This window comes from Apium graveolens, unplaced genomic scaffold (genome assembly GCF_009905375.1).
Source record: "Apium graveolens cultivar Ventura unplaced genomic scaffold, ASM990537v1 ctg6072, whole genome shotgun sequence".
Taxonomy (NCBI): Eukaryota; Viridiplantae; Streptophyta; class Magnoliopsida; order Apiales; family Apiaceae; genus Apium; species Apium graveolens.
The window spans coordinates 34,402-56,427 of record NW_027419212.1 but is presented as its reverse complement, the minus strand read 5'-3'; the positions used below and the strand labels follow the sequence as shown (position 1 = coordinate 56,427).

Here is a 22,026-nt window from a genome sequence, read left to right as displayed (position 1 = left end):
AATGTAGAAAATTGATACCGAATAAAATAATACTCGGTGAATAATACAATAGTAGGCGCATTTGTCGAGGTGCAATAACAAATGAGATATGTTTCCTCAACTCAAATACTATTAGATATTACTTGAACTGATTTATCTTTGCAGTCTTGTTTAAAAAAACTGTATTTTTTATATTATTAACTTACTGGTTTAAAACCCGTGCGATACACGGATCGCACATTTTTTTTAATATTATATAAAAGAAAAATTAAAATTTTTGAATTCAGTTCTTAATATTGTTCATTTAAAATTTTAAATGATATGATTTCATAATAATTATATTAGTAAACGTATATGTTCATAACTTTTTAAAACATTTAAACTTATTTAAATTGATAGCATTGGTAAGGGAGGAAATTTTTTTATAACGAAATTATTATTTTATTGAGGTTAAAATATAATGTCATTATTATGTTGGGACCTTAAAAAATATTATTTTAGCATGGTGATTACTTAATCGATTAATTATAATTCTATAAAAGATACTTGAAAAAAACAATATTACGTCATTTTATTGATAATTATATGTGTATTTTTTAAAACACGTATGATGCACGAATTGCACAGATTTTTTTTAATATTAGGTAATCTTAAAAAAAATACTTAAATTTAATTTTTAATTTTATTTATTTAAAATTTTAAATGATATGACTTCATGATAATTATATGAGTAAACGTATACGTTCATAACTTTTTAGAACATTTAAACTTATTTAAAGTGATAACATTGGTAAGGGGAAATATTATTATAATGATATTATTATTTTATTGTGGGTAAAAATATAATGTCTCCATTATGTTGGTACCTTATAAAATTATTATTTTAGCATGGTGATTACTTAATCGATTAACTATAGCTCTATAAAAGATATTTGAAAAAGGCAATATTATTGATTGAACGATATAGTTTTATTGAAAATTCTAAGTGTATTTAAAAAAATTATGTTTTAAATTAAATTAAATTTTTTATTTCATATGAATAGGATACGAATTATACTTGGTCTAATATTAATTTGATTTATCTCGGATCAGTGATTTATATTATTTTATTTTAGCCCGATGCCCAATACACTGACCAAATTAAACTAATTATTTTTAGTTTAATTTTATTTTTTTTAAAATTCCGGATCAATAAGATAGTTTCTTTAGACTGAATAATTAGTTTATATGCTTTTTTTTGTATTTTTATTTTAGTTTTGTGTTAGTCTGAATCAATTGTATAATGTATTTTTTTATCCTGGATAAATAAAATATGTTATTTTGTTTATCAAGTTCATTAGTATATTTTTGTAGGAGGATTGATAGTATTCTTATTTTATCTTAATCCGAGTCACATTATATATCAACCAAATCTTAAGAATTAAATTTAGTTTGTTTAAATTTAATTTAGCCCGAAGTAACAAATTAGAATGATATATAACTCAATATGAATTAAAATTTAAATTCGTAGAAGAAGTTGAATTTAATATAAATTATAGTGATATAGAGTTCGATATAAAATAGAATTGAAATTGGTAAAGTATCAGAGGAATTTGACTTCAATATCAATTATAATTAGAATTGATCGACCCAATAATTAGAATTCGCACAATTAAGTAAGGGTAATTAAGTAAATTCAGCAAGTACCGACCGAACAACCGCCAAACTTTTAATGTTTCGTTTATTATAATATAAATATAATATAGATAGATTATAAATGTGAAAATAGGAGATTTCGAATCAGGTATTATATAAAACTAGCTCAATGTAGGGGTTGCAATTTCGGATTTTGGGTCGGGTTCGTGTCAGGTTGGATGTACCTGATTTTTTTTTAGTCTGACCCGAACCCGACTCGACCCGAAACGGGTTCAAAAATTGTGACACGAAACCGACCTGGTACGTACCTGAGTAACCCGAAATTGACCTGTTTAACCCGAAATAACCCAAAAATTAGAAAAAATTAATAAAATTAAAATTAAAAAAAATTAATTTACATAATTACAAAACTAAAATGTTATGCCAAATTAATATAAAAATAGAAATATAATAAAACACAATATTGCAAATGATTTATAAAATATAACCTACCATTTATATACATATATAATATATATATATATATTAATTATTTAAATAAACAGGTCGGTTTCGGGTATTTCGGGTCAACCCGAAAATGACCCGATTTTTTCGGGTAAATTTTTACCCAACCCGAACCCGACCCGAAAGTCGAAATCCTCAACCCTAATTTGTACTTTTGCGGGTTGGGTTCATGTCAGGTTCGGGTCGTGTCTGATTTTGCCACCCCTAGCTCAATGACATTTGCGAGCTTAACATCAATTGTTATAAAATTCATATTTATTTGTGAAATGAAATGAATTTCCTGTTATGAAAATTTATTTCGATTTGATGACCTTTACTCTTAAGAATGAATTTTTTTCGATCTTTGTATTTTATAGTTGATGCTAGACATGTACATTCCCTAGATAAGATCATGATATTTATTTTGTTCGTTTTAACTTGAGTTTCATTTGTTGCAAATGTAATAATGGAACATTAATTAGTACAAAATTCTTAATAATTAATGAGATAAAAGTTTTCTTGTGTCGTTAATCATAGGCTTTTTTGAAAGTTAACTAATTTCTTGGGAAAAAATAGTTTTGAACCGTTTGAAATAGTGTTTTCGTCCCAAAAAATTGATTTTGAAAAAAATAATATTTGAAAGATTTTTTTTTTATGTTCATTCTTCTAGTGAAAATATAAAAATATAATTGTAAATTCAAAAGAGAAAAATTCAATTCAATAGTTAAACAGTTTTTTAAAAATGTAATATGTTAAGGGTAACTAAATTTATAACTCGTGTAATGCACGAGTATCCTCTAAATTGCTTAAATTGATAATTTTTCGATAGCGGTTTTTGAAATTATATTCATGTTGTTTACCGGTGGATTGATAACATTAATGTATTTATTCATGTATAGAAGTATTTTTTTTCCTTTTTTGGGATCTGATTATATTATCGTAATATTTTTCGATATTTAAGATTAAGTTGAAACATTGAAGGTCTCACTTGTGCTTACCCCTCCAAGGCACTTGCATTTTTTAAATGCGAATAAATAATGCTTTTAAATAATTATACATTTTAATGCTAAAAGTACGATAAGTGGGGTACACGATTGTTGATTTTGACGAAAGTATGTTTTGTTAGATTAATGATCCTTTCGACTCGAAGTATGTGTCGTAATATTAGTGATCCTCGAGTTTTTAATTATTTTTCTTATATACAGGAAAGTCACGTATTTGTTATATCTAAATTAAAAAAATTCAACATTATATCACATATATGTTTAAAAATTTCAATCTAATCCTCGTTTACTTGTAGTTTTAACCATTATATGAAATTATGCATTTTTTAACGTTTCTCATATTATTAGATACTGGAGTAATTTATATTATTTGTGGCTTCATTCACTAATCTTGTTTTCCCCCTACAAAATGTAGTTAATTTATTCATATATAGTTATAAATTGTTAATATTAAATAAAGTAGTAATTAATTTACGTAATAATGAGCAAGATTACTTAATACATACATATTATATTAGAGGTGCTTAATACATGCATATTAAATAAAAATTAATATTAATATACAATTATAAGGGGCAATTCAGTAATCTTAATACGACTAAATTTCTTGGGTTTTTAATCTCAAACTAGTTAACTCTAAATAATATTTTGTGTTTTATTTTTATGTCCTCTTGTTATGTTTGTCTACAAGACTTGGTCATGCTATTTTCATGGAGTGTTTGTAGGAGTTATTGAATAAGTTAGAGGTAGAGTTTTTATAGGAGTTTAGTTGCAGAGTGGTCCTATTTTTTAGTTCATTCTGTTGTTTGCATTTCCATATTAAAACCCTGTATTTGCTGATTAATAAACTGAGACATCTTGACAGCAATCGTGTAGTTTTGTTTATCCAGTTTCATATCAAACACTTATATACATAATATATTTTGTTATATGCAACACGTGGTATCAGAGCAACCATGTCACGAGGAGATAATCTGAGATGTCGACTGTGAATGTGAACAAGTTGAGGGGAGGGTCGTTTGGGTTAAGCTATCCAATGTTGGATAGAGGTAATTACACTTCTTGGTCCATCAAAATAAAGGTCTTCATACAAGCCCAAGGTGTATGGGGTGCTGTTGAACCGAATGATCCGAAAGCAGCAGTTGAGGATAAAATAGACAAGATTGCGTTGGCAATGGTCTATCAAGGAATCCCTGAGGATGTGTTATTATCAATTGCTGAGAAGAAAACTGCAAAGGCAACATGTGAAGCTATCAAAACTCTGTGTCAGGGAGCAGAAAGGGTGAAGAAAGCTCGAGTACAGACCTTGAAGACGGAATTTGAGACCCTAAGTATGAAAGAGTCCGATCTGCTCGATGATTTTTACATAAAAATTATTGGACTCGTAACAAACATACGAGCTCTAGGGGAAGAGGTGAAGGAGTCGTACGTAGTAAAAAAGTTACTACGAGCTGTGGCGCCCTCCAAACCCGGGTCAGAGTTTTGGGGTCCACAACACATACTCAATATATAAACCTGTATATAAATTATAATTTGCAATGACCCTGCTTTACATAACCACGGATCGCAACAGGTTAAAATATGAAAACAAGCCACAACCTTAACTTTTATTACATCGTACCAAATCCCAACTAATTTAATTTACAACTGATATGAAATTATTCTTACAACCTTACTATATTACGACTGCAATAAGCTCATGCTAGCTTGATCAACCATAATCTGGAATCCTAGCTCGAACATTGAACTGGGAAACCTTGCTATCAACTGTATCCTTTGTAACTGTAGCATACATAAAAAGATTTGCAAGAGTGAGGTAACTAGCTCAGCAAGTCATATCATTATTCACTGAGGTTAAACAATAATAAACGAGATGATTCAAAGGAATCAAGTTTCTTGCTAAACAATCAATAGAATTGGATATTCATTTTAAGTTTTTAAAACCAAGGTTAGGCTGCTGATCAGTCACGCACTAACCCCGAGCAAAGCACACAACATTGCTCTAACTACTGGATCCAAGGCACACATTGGCCTAACTTGACCATTGATATGGTCTGACCACGAATCTGGTCTACACAAAGAAAACTATCCAATTCTAAAGCATTTCAATATGACAAACAACATAATTCAATAAAACCTGATCATAATCAATAATAATAAAACTTTTGTATAAAAGCATGGTAAAAATTCATGGTTACTGAAATGGTATGTCAAAGTGCATGAAAGAAGTGGCCTCCAGCCTGCAGGACAATCGGGTATTAGATGAATAATCTTTTTACAGGGTTTTAATACTTTGTTGTCACAAGGTATGGTTAAGTATAAAAGTTTTCGTATGTTTAAAACAATTTTGTTCCTGTGTTTGGTATGTGATGGTTATATATTTGTGTAGTAGTATCGTATTTGTGTGGTTTAATATTGGGTAAATCCACAAGAAACGGTTCACAAAGAATAAGGCTTACAACTCAAGATCAAATGATGTGACTCAGGTTCAAGGCTGAAGGATTCAAAGTATTTCCAATATAAAACAGAGCTATTTTGAGTATTAACAATATGTCACAAGAGAATTTAGAAATATTTGCAATATATCTCGAGAAAGGTTTAGAAGTACTTGCCTTATCATAATCGATTTCAACTTCACTTGTACTTATCTACTGACTCCATTCAACAATCACCCGTATGCTTTTCTTATGCCTCGCTTCTATTCTCTGATTACTTGCTGTATTTTCTACATGACAATTCTATTTTCTGATCACCTGCTTCCCTTTCTTACGCCTTGCTTATTCTGCTAGGCATTATAAATATCTATCAATATTTAACTCATATGATTCTATTCGACATACACTTCTATCTACCATTCGTTTCACCCAAATCCGATTAACGGATTGAAAGTTATGCTATAAACAAGTAATCACCGAATATATAGACCGACAATCAACCAACAAATCATATATAACACATAACACGTCAAATAATCAATGGTATATCGTTTATAAAGAAGTCTCGGGTCATAAACAGGCTTTCGGGTATTTAAAATGATTTTTAAAACATTTTTCGGAATTAAAACGGGTCGTTGGATCAATTTCGGAGTAATAAACAGGGTTCGGTTGGCCACATCTGGCTTCGAAACAATTTTATAATAATTTTCGAGCCTTTGAAATAATTTACAATAATATTTTAAAGCTCGAAACTATTTTTTGAAATTTTTAAATCATTTTTAAATAATTAAATCTAATTAAATAATTAATTAAAATCAATTAATAATTAATTAAATCAATTAATCAATTAATTTTTCGAATTAATTGACTAATTAATCAATAAAAATTAACTGAAATTAATTAAATAATTAATTCAGATTTATTTTTGAATTAAAAGTAATTTTTGGAATTAAAATAATGATTTTTGAAATTAAAATAATCATTTTCAGATTTTTCTGAAATTAAAAATAATTTTGAAAATAATTTATAAAAAGAAATCCAAATTTTAAAAGAATTCAAAACAGGAATCCAGAATTTGTAAAATTCTGGAAACTTCAGGTACTAACTTGCAAAAACGTCAAAAACAACTTTGATTTAGGGATAATCTGAATCAAAACCGGGTTTTTAATAAAAAGAAACGGGTCAGGAACCGGGTCGCCGGGTCGGGACGAACAGCCGGACGAACCCAGAATCCGGTGACTCTTTCCGGATTCCGGTGACCTCAATCGGGGTCGAAAACAACCTCGTTTGATCTATTTTTCAATGCAAAATCAGTCTAAGCACTTCCAGAAGCCTAACCATTCAACAATCTGTCCACAACAATCATTTAATCAATTTTTCGGCCAAAACACGAAGAACTCCAGCGAGAACTTCAAACAACAACTCCGTTCAATCTAGAAATCGTCTGATAACATGCTATATATGATTAGATTGCAAATTTTAAGGGGAAAAAAACCCACCCCTTTAGAACTTCTGATAATCCCTAAATAAGAAACCCCCAATTTTAATCAAGAACATTCAAACGAATATAAACCCTAATTATACAATTCGAGAATCAAACCCTAATTTGAACATGTTATTGAACTCCAAATTCGAAGTATAATATACCAAAATGATCAGGAAAACAAGCTCTACAACATACAATCATCAAATCATTCAAACAACCATCCGTACAAAAATTCATAGTTTAAATACCAAGAAATTCGAATATAAATAATTAAATAGAAAATCACCTGATGTTTCTGGGTTGAAATTGATGGAAGATTTGGATTCTAGATTTCAGTAGCTTCGTTTTGAGTATATGTACGCCAAAATCGGATATCGATAACGCCTCCGAATTTATGTTTGATTATGAAGAACATAATATAATTATAGTATTTTCTCTGTAAAAACTCTGTAAATACTGTTTGCAAATGATTTCCGGTATAAAATATAATACGGTAAAGGCTATTTATAATTACGGAAAATTAGTATCCCGTTGGATCATTTCGGATATAAAACAGTACGTTTATTTATAAAAGCTGATCCAAACGATACCGGTTTTCGAGATAATGATCCAAATCAGTACAATTTGTACTGCGGTCTTGGTCTCAGCGCCTGGTTACACGTATTATGAGGTGATAATTATGATGGTTTAATAAAAAGCTCCCGTTTATCGAAAATACGAGTTTTATTGATTTACCGAAACAAATAATGTATCGAAAATGTTGCGCCGGGACCCGCGCAGGACAAACCGTACGCCGGATTGAAAAAGTCGAAACACGGAAAATGCTCGAAATATTGCAATTAGGTTAGGAAGGAGTTCTCGGAAGAGTTTCGGGTTCTAAAAACGTAACAACGGATGACGTCGGTTGGTTCCCGTTTTTATAAAATAGGTTTTAAATACCCGGAAAAAGATTTTATAAAATTCATATGATTCCTGTAAATTCATAAATCAACATAAAAATAATTAGAAAGATATGACAATTATCTATATTTTATTTGGATCATATAAAAATTGAAATACTCAATTAATATTATTTTTAAACATCCAAACACCTTTAACACTTAACAAATAATTCACAGAATAGATACTGAACACATATAATAATAATTTATTAGCAAAAATAATTACACGATATATCCCGGATATTACACGAGCAGTACTTGCAAGATTTCTACAGAGCACGTCTATGTTGGAACAGTTTGGAAATATCAACACCATGTCAGTGGAAAATGCTGTGGGTTCACTGAAGGCTTATGATAAAAGAATAAAAAAAAAGTGTGAGATAAACGATGTCAAATTGATGCTTACTGAGGAAGAATGGCGTAAAAGGGAAAATAATGAAGGGAAGCTTCTTTTGACAAGAGAAGAATGGCTAAAGCATAACAACAGATCCAGTGAAGGTCAACCATCAGTTGGGAGGAGTCGAGATAAAAGTCGTGTCAGGTGCTTTAATTGTAGTGCTTATGAACATTTTGCGTTTGAATGCAAAAAGCCCAAACGAAATAGAGAGCAAAAGCAGGAATCGAACTTAACACAGATAGAAGATGATGAACCAGCACTTTTATTGGCAAAGTTTGAATAAATAGAGCCAAAGCTGCTGTTATTGGATGAGAGTGATGTGAAACCACACCTGTCTGCAAAGACTGAAGACAAGATGCAGGAATCGAATTTGTGGTAAGATAACGGCGTCAGTAATCATATGACTGGGCAGAAATCTAAGTTCAAGGAGCTCGATGAACGTATCACTGGGCGTGTGAAATTTGGCGATGGCTCTACTGTTGATATTCAAGGAAGAGGGTCAATTGCTCTCAAGTGCAAGGATGGGCAAGAGAGAATTCTCAAAGAGGTATACTTTATTCCAAATTTTCGTAGTAATATTATAAGCGTTGGGCAATTAATGGAAGAAGGTAATAAAGTAGTGATTAAAGGAGAGTTCATGTGGGTGTTCGATAAGGAAGAAAAATTATTGATGAAAATTAAGAGGTCTCAAAATCGATTATATAAGATAATAATCGAAACTGTGAATCAGCTTTGTTTGTTGTCGAAACTGGAGGTCACATCAATTTTATGGCATGCCCGCTTGGGTCACGTGAATTACCAAGCTCTAGTGATGATGTTCAAAGAAGAGATGGTGAGAGGTTTACCCAGAATTGTGCAACCAAAAGAAATCTGTAATGGTTGTCTATTGTCTAAACAAGCAAGGAAGCACGTACCAAAGAAGTCAAGTTTTACTGCAAAGAAAGTCCTTGAGCTTATACATGCTGATTTGTGTGGTCCTATAATACCTGAAATAGCGTCCGGGAACAGGTATTTCCTATTATTGGTAAATGATTTTAGTCACGTAATGTGGATATATTTACTAAAGAACAAGAGTGAAGCTTTTGGGGCATTCATAAAATTCAGGGCTTTAGTTGAAGATGGAAGTGATCGAAAGATTAAAGTATTGAGGACTGATTGAGGAGGAGTATTCATGTCTAACGAGTTCAATGATTATTGTGAAGAACTAGGAATAGTGAGACACTACACCAATCCGTACACGCCACAACAAAATGGCGTTGTCGAGCGGAGAAATTGAACAGTAATGGAAATGGTACGAAGTTTTTTGAAAGGAGGAAAGTTACCATCACTGTTTTGGGGAGAAGCAGTTAGACATGCGGTATATGTCCTTAACAGGCTTCTAACTCGAGCACTAACGGGGATAACTCCTTATGAGGCGTGGTCACACTCCAAACCTGATGTAGCACATATACGAATCTTTGATTGTCTTGGACATATGAAAATACCCAACCAAGGAACTCGAAATTTAGATGATCGAAGTATGCCCTGTCATAAATTTGGGGAGAAAATATGGTACAAAGGGCTATCATTTGTACAATCCTGTTAAAAAGAGGATTTATGTGAGCAAGGACAGTTTTTGAAGAGTAAAAGTCGTGGCCATGGGATAAGAAAGACACTGAAGAGGTGACACATGTTGTATTTCCTTTTGATGCAGAATCACAAGAAGAAATCGAAGAAAATGGAGGAAATACCTCTCCAGAACTCAGGGAGGAATCTGAGGCAGTCACACCTCCATCTTAGACTGCTACTTCGAGGCTGAACTGGGAGGATTTCGATGAGAGTATTGAACAAAAGAAAACTCGTCTGCTTCAAGACGTGTATAATGACACTGAGGAAGTTACACTATATGAAGAATTGTACTTGATAGGGACTGAGGAACCAACAAATTTTAGGGAGGCGTCGAAGGACAAAAGCTGGAAAAGGGCAATGGAAGCTGAGATTGAATCAATCGAAAATAATGACACCTGGAGTCTTACAGAACTACCACCAGGACAAAAGGTGATAGGGCTGAAATGGATTTTTAAATTAAAAAAGGATGCTGCTCGAAATATAGTCAAGCATAAAGCTTGACTTGTTGCGAAGGGGTACACTCAAGAGCATGGCATAGACTATGAGGAGGTTTTTGCGCCAGTTACGCGTTTGGAGACAGTACGATTATTACTGGCGCTAACAGCGAAAAATTCTTGGAAAGTCCAACATCTTGATGTGAAAACTGCCTTTCTAAACGGAAAGATAACTGAGGACGTGTATGTTGCACAACCTGAGGGTTTCGAAAGGCCTGGAAAAGGACACCTGGTTTATAAGTTGATCAAGGCTTTGTACGGTTTACGCTAAGCTCCCATGGCTTGGTATGCCAAACTTAATCAAAGCTTAAAAAAATTGGGGTTTGAACGTTGTCCTTACGAAAATGCAGTATACACCAGAGGTAAGGGAAGTAATTGTTTGATCATCGCTGTGTACGTGGATGATATTTTAGTCACTGGACAGGATGTGAAAAAAATCAAGGAGTTCAAACAACAAATAGGAAAAAATTTCGAGATGACAGACCTTGGCAGGCTTAGCTACTATCTGGGGATCGAAGTAAAATAAGAGGAAGATTACATCGAGTTAAAACAAACCGGATATACAGAAAAATTGCTCGAGAAGGCAGGGATGAGAGAGTGTAATCCAACAAACTTCCCGATGGATCCTAAGGAACATATCACAAGAGATGAGAGTGGGAAGGTGGTGGATGCAACAATGTATAGAAGCTTAGTTGGTGGACTGAGATACTTGGTTAACCCTAGACCAGATATAGAGTTTTCTGTCGGGATGGTGAGTCGATATATGGAACGTCCTACAACACTTCACTTGAGCGCAGTAAAAAGAATTTTACGTTACATTAAGGGGACACTACAGTATGGTTTAACATATGCACGGGACAGTGGAAATAACGTGGTCACGGGTTTTTCTGATAGTGATTTGGGAGGAACAATCAATGATAGGAAAAGAACATGTGGGATGGTTTATTATATGAATGACAGTTTGATTTTCTGGGTGTCACAAAAGCAGATAGTGGTAGCTTTGTCATCGTGCGAAGCCGAATTTATAACTGCCACAACAGCTGCGTGTCAGGGTATTTGGATACGAAATGTGCTAAGACAAACCACAGGAGAGTTCATAGGTCCGGTAGTCTTGTTCATCGACAACAAATCAGCTATTGACCTCGCAAAATATCCAGTATTTCACGGTCGAAGTAAGTATATAGACATTAGATTTCATTTCATTCGAGAATGTGTGGAGCGCAGGAAAATAGTTGTGAAGCATATCAGTGGAGAGAGACAGCGTGCAGATTGTTTAACCAAGGCACTAGAAACCATAAAGTTCGAGAGGATGCGTAATTTGCTGGGAGTCAGGGAGGAAATGTTGGGTTTTTAATCTCAAACTAGTTAACTCTGTATAATATTTTGTGTTTTATTTTTATGTCTGTTGTTATGTTTGTCTGCAAGACTTGGTCGTGCTATTTTCATGGAGTTTTTGTAGGAGTTATTGAATAAGTTAGAGGTAGAGTTTTTATAGGAGTTTAGTTGCAGAGTGGTCCTATTTTTTAGTTCCTTCTGTTGTTTGCATTTCCATATTAAGACCCTGTATTTGTTGATTAATAAATTGAGACATCTTGACATCAATCATGTAGTTTGTTTATCCAGTTTCATATCAAACACTTATATACATAATATATTTTGTTATATGCAACAAAATTGTCTTACAAACTCCTTACTTACTCTATTATATAGATTAGTTTAGATCCGTATGATGAACGAGTTCCTTTAATGTTTATATATTTTTATATATAATAGAGATATTTTTCTATAAAATTAAATATAAATATTAAATACTAAATTAATAATTAGATAAATATTATTTTAATTTCAATATGTATAATTTTGAGATAAGATCAAATAGTATAAAATAGTATTGATTGAAACTTGAACTATTAACTTTATTTGTACTTTATAAATAATAAAATAAATAGTTTTTGCTGGTGTGATTCTAACATGAAAACTTATATGTATATTTAAATAATAGTATAAATGTTTTTTGTTAGTGAGGCTGAGCATTCGGTCGGTTCGGTTCAAAACTAGACCGAAAAATCGAATTACCATTTTTTCTTGGACTGCACCGGACTGAAATTTTAATATGGATTGGACCAAACCGAGCAAAATAATTTGGTTATGTCTAGTTTTGGACTGAACGGACCAATTTTTTTTCAAAAATAAAATTGTATTGAAATTTTAAACCAAAAATTATAAAATCTAAAACATAATTAAAGTAAGGTGATATATAGAGTACTAAGAGTGTATAAATACAATTAAAAATTAAAAATTATGATGATAGTTTTTAAGATATATGTAGAATGTATAGAATATAAAATTATAATATTTATAATTTGGTCTATTCGGTCTGGACCGAAATACTTTTTAAAAGAACTGGACCGAACTGAATATTTATTTCGGTATATTTGGTCACCAAACAGACCGAATTTCTAAAAAAATCAGGATCGAACTGAACCGAGTTAGTACTGTTTGGTTCGACTTTTCGGTTTCGGTTCGGTTTTGCTTAGTCCTAGTTTAGAGGGATTCAGACATGGGAATTTAGTAGTGCATTATTTTAATATATAAATAATATTTGTTGTTGGTGAGATTCGAACCTGAGAACTGTTTTTATCTCTATAAATAATAAAACAAATATTTGTTGTTGGAGAAATTCGAACCCGTGAACTAGATTAGTGATAAGTGGCATTTTATACCACTTAGAACGCCTTATAATGACTTGAATTGATGTCTTGAAATCAAGTATTTTGTGTATTTGATGCATTTTTCTAGTGTTTTTGTATTTCAGGGTATAACTTGCGAATTTAGGGGGATTTCATCAAAATAAGCCTAGGGAAGTACTTGGAATCAGTTGCGGGGAGTTGTGCGAAGAAATCAGCAAAATCAGGACCAAAAATTGGAATTTTCCAGAAGCTGTTCAGGCGCCCGCCTGGGATGTGGGGCGACCGCCTGGAGGTGCAGGCTCCCTCTTGGGACCTGGGGCGGCCGCCTGGGGACGGAATAATTAATTCTGGATTTTCTAATTAGACTTCTAGTGAGCTTCTGACGACGCTGTTTCTTGTGGATTCTTATATAAGCAATCTTGGGAGACATTTCACAATAACAAGCAACAAAGAACAAGTATCAATCAAGCAAGGAGCAAGAAGTGAAGATTAAGAAGACCGTTTTAGCTCACCACAACGAAGAAGAGGAAGCATATGTTATCTTGTGATTCTTTTATTCGTTGTAACAGTGGATGCTAGTTTTCTTAACTTTGAACCTTACTCTTGTGACGTACTCTGGTTTTAATAAGTATTTTTATTAGTTTATATTATCGTGTTATTATCATGTTTTCATATGAACCCATGGTGACGATGAGTTCTATCATGGGCTAATCGTGATCATGGGGTCGTAGCGGATTTACTATGGATTTCTTTAGTTAATTGTTTAATACCTTGATATGTGATGGTTGTATGATATCTAGCATAGGTTGTGCTTATTCGTCTTATGTGCGTCGCGAATATATAAGATAACCTGTTAATCTCTTGTGAAGCGATAATGAATCTTGATATTTAGAACCTGCCATGCTAGCATAGGTTCATGTATTGTATGCATGATTAGTGGGTAACTCTAACCGTTTTACTTGCCCTGTGTAATCATAATGAATAACTTGCGCTTAAATCGTTATGTTGTCAAATTCTGTAGATATATAGGGTCTCAACATAATTGATTCCTATTCAACTTCTATCTTAATTATCGATGCTTGGTAGAATGGTACTTGTGCAACGAAAGTTGGCTTTTATCAGTTTCGTATTGTTCGATTAATGTCATCACCGTTACATGCTAAGGGTAATAACAATGACTATTGAAGGAAGTAGTAATGAAGTTATGATCTCATGTGAGTTTAATATTGTTAATTCAAGTGTCAATTTAAGTGTTTACTTTTCGTAGTTATTAATTAGTTAATCAATCTTAAGTGTTATTGTCTTGACATTGAGAAGTAATCATACATTGGTGAGTAAGTGTTTATTAAACATAATTAGTCTGAGCCTCTGTGGGAATGAACTAGAAATTATTCTATATTACTTGCGAACGCGTATACTTGCGTGAATTATTAGCGCATGCTTTGTGCCTAACAAGTTTTTGGCGCCGCTGCCGGGGACTCGGTGTTAATTTGTTTAGTTTATGTACTTACCATCAGTGGTCATTAGGACTCATTGATTAAGATTTATTACTTATTGTTTCCGGTTGTGTTTCAGGTACTCTAGCGAGCGTTTATGCAAACAAGTTCTCGCACTCGCAAGAGGACTCTAGATACGGCTGAGGAGACAGACTCAGTTCTTGATATTCTGGAGAAGATAGATTTTGAAGATTCGGATAAAGAGAGTAAAAAGAAAGAACCCGTAATCATGGGTGATCGTATTGTTCCAGCAAATCCAGCTCTTATGGACTTTTCTCGGCCTAAAATTGATGACATTCAGTCAAGCATCATTCATCCGTCTATTTAGGCCAATACTTTCGAAATTAAGTCGGGCACTATTCAGATGGTGCAGAATTCTATTTCTTCCGTAGGTGCTGCGACTGAAGATCCCAACATGCATATCAGGAATTTTGTCGAGATCTGTAGTACTTTCAAATATAATTGTGTTACTGATGAGGCTATCAAGCTGAGGATTTTCCCATTCTCTCTGAGGGATAAAGCTAAGGACTGGTTACATTCTTTACCAGCTGGATCCATCACTACTTGGGAAGATCTTGCGCAAAAGTTTCTGGTAAAGTTTTATCCAATGGCCAAGACTGCGGCTATGAGGAGTGCTCTTACTCAGTTTGCGCAGCAACCAACAGAATCTATGTGTGAAGCTTGGGAGCACTATAAGGAGATGTTGAGAAAGTGTCCACATCATGGTATGCCTGACTGGATGGTGATCACTGGATTCTACAATGGTTTAGGGGCCCTATCTTGGCCCATGCTCGATGTAGCTGCTGGAGGTGCCTTGTGGGCCAAAAGCTATACTGAAGCCTATAATCTCATTGAAACTATGGCTGCAAATGAGCATCAAAACCCAACTCAAAGGATGATGCCTGGGAAGGTAGCAGGCATTATGGAAGTTGTTGCAACTACAACTATTGCAGCGCAGCTCCAAGCGCTGTCTATGAAGGTCGATTCTTTAGCCAACTATGGAGTCAATTCAGATAGCTATTGTCTGTGAGCTTTGTGCAGGCTCTTATGCTACAAATCAGTGTTCTCTTGTTAATGAATATGTTCAGTATGTAAACAATTATCAGCGACCGCAGCAGCCTGTGCCAGCTACTTATCATCCTAATAACAGAAATCATCCCAATTTCAGCTGGATCAATACTCAGAATGCTGTTCAGTAACCATATCAGCAAGCTGTAAGTAAGCAGTTTAATCCACCTGGATTCTAGCAACCTCAGCAATATTCTCAAAGGCAATCATATCCTCAACAAGGAGGTGTTGCTCCACCTTCTAGTGCTGATTTTGAGGAGCTAAAGCTGTTGTGCAAAATTCAGGTTATTTCTATCAAAGACCTTGGAGAATCAAATCGGTCAAATAGCCAATGTCGTCCTCAATCGTCAACCTGGCACACTTCCCAGCGATACTGAAGTGCCAGACAGGAAGGAAGCTAAAAAGCAAGTCAAAGTTATTACCTTAAGGTCTGGAAAAGTTGATGAAGCTGAAAAAATGAAAGATGGAGAAGCTAAAGTTGAAGATGGAGAAGAAAAGCAAAAGGAGAAAGAGACGGAACCAAGGAAGACTACTGTTGAACACACTCTGCCTGAGGGTAATACAGGAGAGAAACAGCTCTATCCTCCAAAAACAAAAGCCGGATAAGCAATTTGGTAAGTTTATGGAAGTGTTCAAGAAACTTCACATCAACGTACCTTTCGCTGAGGCTCTAGAGCAAATCCCTAGTTATGCGAAATTCATGAAAGGTATTCTTTTAAGGAAGGTGAAACTGGATGATCTTGATACCATTGCTCTAATGGAAGAGTGCAGTGCTGTGCTGCAACAAAAATTACCTCCAAAGCTTAAAGATCCAGGTAGCTTCACCATTCCTTGCACCATTGGCAAGTTGTCATTCGACAAGTGCCTTTGCGATTTGGGAGCAAACATCAATCTGATGTCGTTGTCTATCTTTAAAAAGCTGAATTTGCCTGATCCAAAGCCCACGTACATGACTCTACAATTGGCTGATCGTTCTATTACATACCCACGAGGCATCGTGGAGGACGTATTAGTAAATGTGGATAAGCTCATCTTTCCTGCAGACTTTGTCATTCTGGATTTCGAGGAAGCTAAGAAGATTCCCATAATCTTGGGAAGACCTTTCTTGACTACAGGCTGTGTGACGCCCTTAATCTCGGGGTTAGGAAATGAGGACCCACACAACTTTAATCTAATAATTATATAAGCATAAACCCCGATTAACTACTAACAAGATCAAACTGGATAAAATATGAGACAAGATTACAACTACCAATCATAAAATATAACTTACAACCCCAAAATAATATTAAATAAACATAATCGATTGCGGCTGGGAACCGACAGATAACCCATTGTATCTTTACAGATTTCCTTCTAAGCGCTTGCTCACTCAGAAATACCACTACCTACTCTGGCAACCGGAAGCCCTCAACACGATAGGGACCACCAGGTACGCTCTTACGAGCAGTGCACCTAAGCCTGACCATCTTCTTGCTTAACTGCCATGGTTAGATTAAGACAAAACATATGAGTATAAAACTCAGCAAGAACTATAAAGCAGTTCTACGATATCAAATCCACAATATGCTTTTACCAATTCTCAGGGCATTCTACTCTATTTGCTCTAGGTGGCAGATTTCCATCTTTTATGTTAAGTAAGGGTTATGAAGTAAAAATGTGGGGCTTTCAAGAAACAAGGCTCAAGCAGGGTGAAAGCCGACATTCATCACAAATCATTAAAGGATCAGAACAGATCTTTCAGAAAAAGGAAAGCAACAATATCTCACTTTATGGAATCAATCATATGTTCAACAGATTAAAAAAATCAGGGTTCTCGAACTTTAAGCTTTAAATTATCACAATCAACTCTTTTTAAAGCAATATGAATCATTTTCATTTTCAAGAATCAATTACTGAACATGATGTTTCAGTTCCTTTTTAAATAATTAATATAGAACCCTTGATTGGATCACTTTATCTTTCCATTTCATTATAATATGGGTGATCAGCCCGTACCGACCTCCATCCGGTCTTTAAGGTACCAATCGGCATAATTTCAGCCTTAAGTTGGACTAGCCCCGCTAGCCTCTTACCATGACTGAACTAGTCCCACTAGCCTCTTACGTCCTAATCCAATCCATCAGGAATTCATTTGGAAAACCTCGAGTTGGGAAAAAGATAGGTTTTCTAAAATTCATTTTATCATTACCAAGAATATGAAATCATTCAGACTCTTTCGAGTCGAAACTCATTCTTAAGTCAAATTTCAAGAAATCAAAGTTAAGAGAGTGATTCAAGACAAGCAAGGAACAACTCTAAGGATTCTGTATCAAGGATAACAAGGTACTTAAATTAGAAGGATCAACATCTGTTTCAGGGATCAATAGGGTGATCAAGAAATAAGGTATCATTAAAAAGGGTTTGCAAAGGTAATTATAGGGTTCAATACAATTCATGGTTTAACAAATAACATGAACAGAAAAGACATGTTACCAAGGGTTGAATCAGTAAGCTTATCAATAACAGTTTATCAAGATCAAAACAGGGTATCTCAAGTCATTAACAGGGGTTCATTAATCAAACAGTTCAATACTCTACATGGTATGAACATTAACCTCTCTATAACCATTTCACAATTAATGAGAGTTACTTGCCTGAATTTGTTTTCCTGAAGGTTGAACTACTGCCACCTAGTATTCCCTTTCCTTTCCTAGCCTGAATGCCCTCACGCTCCGAATCTACAATAAAAACCAAGATATTAATCAGTTCTCAACTCTCGTTCCCAGAACTGATCACTCAATACAATAGCTCGATTATACTCTTGACTCGAATATACGAGTATAGCTTATACACATAAGCACATAGCACATCACACGTCATATACTTTACTCTTAACCTTTACACCTTTATATACTCGACCATCGACTTATAAACATCCTTATCTCAAGTCAAATCATACTTTATATTAGTACACATAGCTCTTTACACTTGAAATTCTTATACGAATTAAACAAACGACAAAACTTACAATAACGGCCCTAAAGTCATCTTTAAGTCAACATGACAACCATAGTTAGCACAAATCAATCATCCCCTTTCTTTTATACCTTAATTCGAACCAAATATAGCAAATCAAGCAAAATTTTACGTACAATCCTTAACTAATCTTCATGATCAATTCAAGCACTTAATTTAGAATTTGACCTTTTTAACTACTATACACCATTCGACCATTCTACAAACATCACCCATAATCAAGTAAATTTCATACCAATTCCATATAACATATAATCAATCAAACAATGACATGCATTATCAATTCCTCTTTTAAATCAACATGCAATCTCATTTCTTCCTAGTTAAACTTAGATTATACCAAAATCAAGTCACAAAAATCAATTTTTCCCTTTTGTTATAACAAGGTCGAACCAAATTCTTCATCCTGGCAAATCCTAAATTTTGATTTCTCAAGCATCCAATCAAATATACAAGCCCAAATATCATAAAAATCATTTTTATCAATCAACAAGTCATTTCCATTATTAAAATTATTTTTGATCTTCAAAAAAAATCAAAATCCCATTCGGGTTTTTCAAGAAGTAACACATGCAAACATTTTTCTTAATCCTTAAATCATTAATCATCCTAATATCAATCCATAATCACTTTAATTAACAAGAATCGAATCATTAACTTCCAAGACCAAAACCATTCGGGTTTTTCAAGAATAACACATGCAATAATTGGTGTAGTAGAGTTCAGTGTTTACATCATCACTCACCATCGGTTCACCGGAGTTCATCACCGGTAGCGGTGGCCTCACGGTGGTGCCCTCATTCGAGGGTATCCTACCATAAAACCTCCGATTACTTCTAAAAATCATGACAACAAGCACATACAAGACATGATCACCACAATTTCACATCATCTTGCTTTTACAAAATAACAACTCGTGGCATAACCGAACCTACACACATGCACACAACCGCATGCAAGTATCAAACTATATATGCAAGTGGATTAAAGCTCACATATGGAACAAGAATTAAATTCTATGGAAGAATCTCTAAAAATCAAGTGAAGGAGAGAGTTATATACCGAAAGGAAAGAGAGAGAGAGAGAGAGAGAGAGAGAGAGAGAGAGAGAGAGAGAGAGAGAGAGAGAGAGAGAGAGAGAGAAGAGAGAGCTTCGAGAGTAAGAGAGAGAGATGAGAGAAAAAGAAATGAGAGAATGAGAGTGTGGCCGGGTGGAAAAGGAAGGAATGAGGAGGAAATGAGTGTATATATATGCTTAGAGGGCAGGGGCATTTTAGTAATTAACTAATACCCTCTTATGATTGATTATTCCTTTCTTTTTACCCAAATATGATAAAAATCAAATATAAAATATATCTCTCTCGGAAAGTCGAAAATTATTGCAAATGACAATTTTAATACGTAGATCTTGAAATTAGCTTTCCAACCATTACTCATAATAAGATTTTGAGCGTACAGTTGATTTTATATGATTTTCGCAAGCTCGCCTTAATAATAACATTTTTCCACGTAAAAATTAATTTAAAATGCAATGACCACCAAATAAATCCATTCATCATTTTAAAAAGTCTCTAGGAGTATTATGAAGATAACAAAACAAATCCCATGTTTTTATCTTACTCAGATAATTTTATAAAAATGCGCAAGGATTAAATAAACCTTTATTTAAATCAAATAATTCCTTTAAATTCATAAAAATGTCACAAATCACGTAGTCATGCACACAAACAAGCAATCACACATATATGAACATATAACAACTCATGTCTGATCATAAAATTTATCTTTCTTTAATCTTTATCCTTTTCTATGCGTACCGTGTCACGTTCAGCCTGACGGCCCGACGCTCAGCGTTTCAATTACGCTTCTCATTATCATTATCGACCGACACGTCACTAGGACGAAATACTTTACTTAAATATTCGTTTCACACAATCACTCATATTTTACATTTTATATTCTTTAAATCCTTATTAGGACGGGTTCCGTTCTACCTGACGGCCTGACTACACAGCTTAACTCCTAAGCTGACTCTTTAAATTGGAACGTTTTTATTTACGCTCCTATATTCTAATATACAGCAAAGACAATTAATCAATACTTAATCACATAATTATAATCACATCTCATAAGCATACTTTATTGACTTAATTACGTCACAAAATTCTCAGTCATCACAATCTACCCTCCTTAAAAGGATTCTGTCCCCAGAATCTAATCTAAGCAAATAAATGGGGACACTTTTCTTTCATTTCGCTTTCTAATTCCCAAGTCGATTCTTCAACTAGTGGATTTCTCCACAATACTCAAACTAGAGGTACAACTTTATTTCTAAGTGTCCTCTCCTTTCGGTCCAAAATTCGAACTGGTTGTTCCACATAAGACAAATCTGGTTGGATGTCCACTGGTTCTAATTCGATCACATGGCTCACATCAGCATTATACTTCTTCAGAAGAGATACATGAAATACATTGTGCAAATATTGTATTTGCGGAGGTAGCGCCAATTCATATGCCACCTTCCCAACTTGTCGCAGTACTTCAAATGGTCCAATATACCTCGGACTCAACTTCCCTTTCTTTCCGAATCGGGTTAAACCCTTCCAAGGAGGTATCTTTAATAAGACTTTGTCTCCAGATTCGAATTGCACATCTTTTTGTTCTTGATTTGCGTACTTTGCTTGTCGATCTTGAACTGCAATTAATCTCTTTTGAATCATTTCTACCTTTTCCTTCGTTTATTGAACTAGCTCTGGACCAATTAATTTGGGCTCACCAACTTCATCCCAATATATAGGGGACCTACATTTTCTTCCATACAACGCTTCATAAGGCGGCATGCCAATACTCGCGTGATAACTGTTGTAGGAAAACTTAATTAACGGCAAATGGTCGTCCCAATTTCCTTTGAAATCTATTGCACAGGTTCGCAACATATCTTCAATTGTCTGAATTATCCTTTCACTTTGTCCGTCTGTCTGCGGATGATATGCCGTACTCATTTTCAGCTTAGTTCCCAAATGATCATGGAATTGTCTCCAAAATCTCGAGTTGAACCTTGGATCTCTATCAGACACGATAGATACAGGAACTCCGTGACGCATCACAATTTCATCCAAATACAATTTGACCTAACTTTTCCAACAAAAACCTTTCATTTATTGGCAAGAAATGTGCTGACTTTGTCAACCGATCGATTACCACCCAAATCACATCATGATTAGACTTGGTTTTAGGTAATCCTACCACGAAATCCATCGCTATGTGTTCCCATTTCCATTCTGGTATATCCA

General features: G+C 34.1%; 2 protein-coding genes and 1 non-coding gene across 3 annotated transcripts; 2 read left to right on the top strand and 1 right to left on the bottom strand.

The window, feature by feature from the left end:
- The first annotated feature begins 4,080 nt into the window (after nt 1-4,080).
- Nucleotides 4,081-8,643, top strand: LOC141703007 (uncharacterized). Its single transcript, XM_074506629.1, has 2 exons — nt 4,081-4,515; nt 8,260-8,643. The coding sequence occupies exons 1-2, from the start codon at nt 4,081-4,083 to the stop codon at nt 8,641-8,643; spliced, it is 819 nt and encodes a 272-aa protein (XP_074362730.1).
- Nucleotides 8,644-11,081: 2,438 nt separating this feature from the next.
- On the top strand, nt 11,082-11,816 carry LOC141703006 (secreted RxLR effector protein 161-like). Its single transcript, XM_074506628.1, has one exon. The coding sequence runs from the start codon at nt 11,082-11,084 to the stop codon at nt 11,814-11,816; it is 735 nt and encodes a 244-aa protein (XP_074362729.1).
- Nucleotides 11,817-15,270: 3,454 nt separating this feature from the next.
- LOC141703013 (small nucleolar RNA R71) lies at nt 15,271-15,377 on the bottom strand. Its single transcript, XR_012567330.1, has one exon. It is a non-coding gene; the product is annotated as a small nucleolar RNA R71 (small nucleolar RNA).
- Nucleotides 15,378-22,026: the final 6,649 nt, after the last annotated feature.

What these genes read in the sequence shown, in the direction of transcription:
- LOC141703006 (XM_074506628.1), top strand. Translation starts at nt 11,082, where the DNA reads ATGGATCCTAAGGAACATATCACAAGAGATGAGAGTGGGAAGGTGGTG.
- LOC141703007 (XM_074506629.1), top strand. Translation starts at nt 4,081, where the DNA reads ATGTCGACTGTGAATGTGAACAAGTTGAGGGGAGGGTCGTTTGGGTTA. An exon ending in TACGAGCTCTAGGGGAAGAG is followed by an intron (nt 4,516 to 8,259) that starts GTGAAGGAGTCG and finishes ATGTTGGAACAG; the next exon opens with TTTGGAAATATCAACACCAT.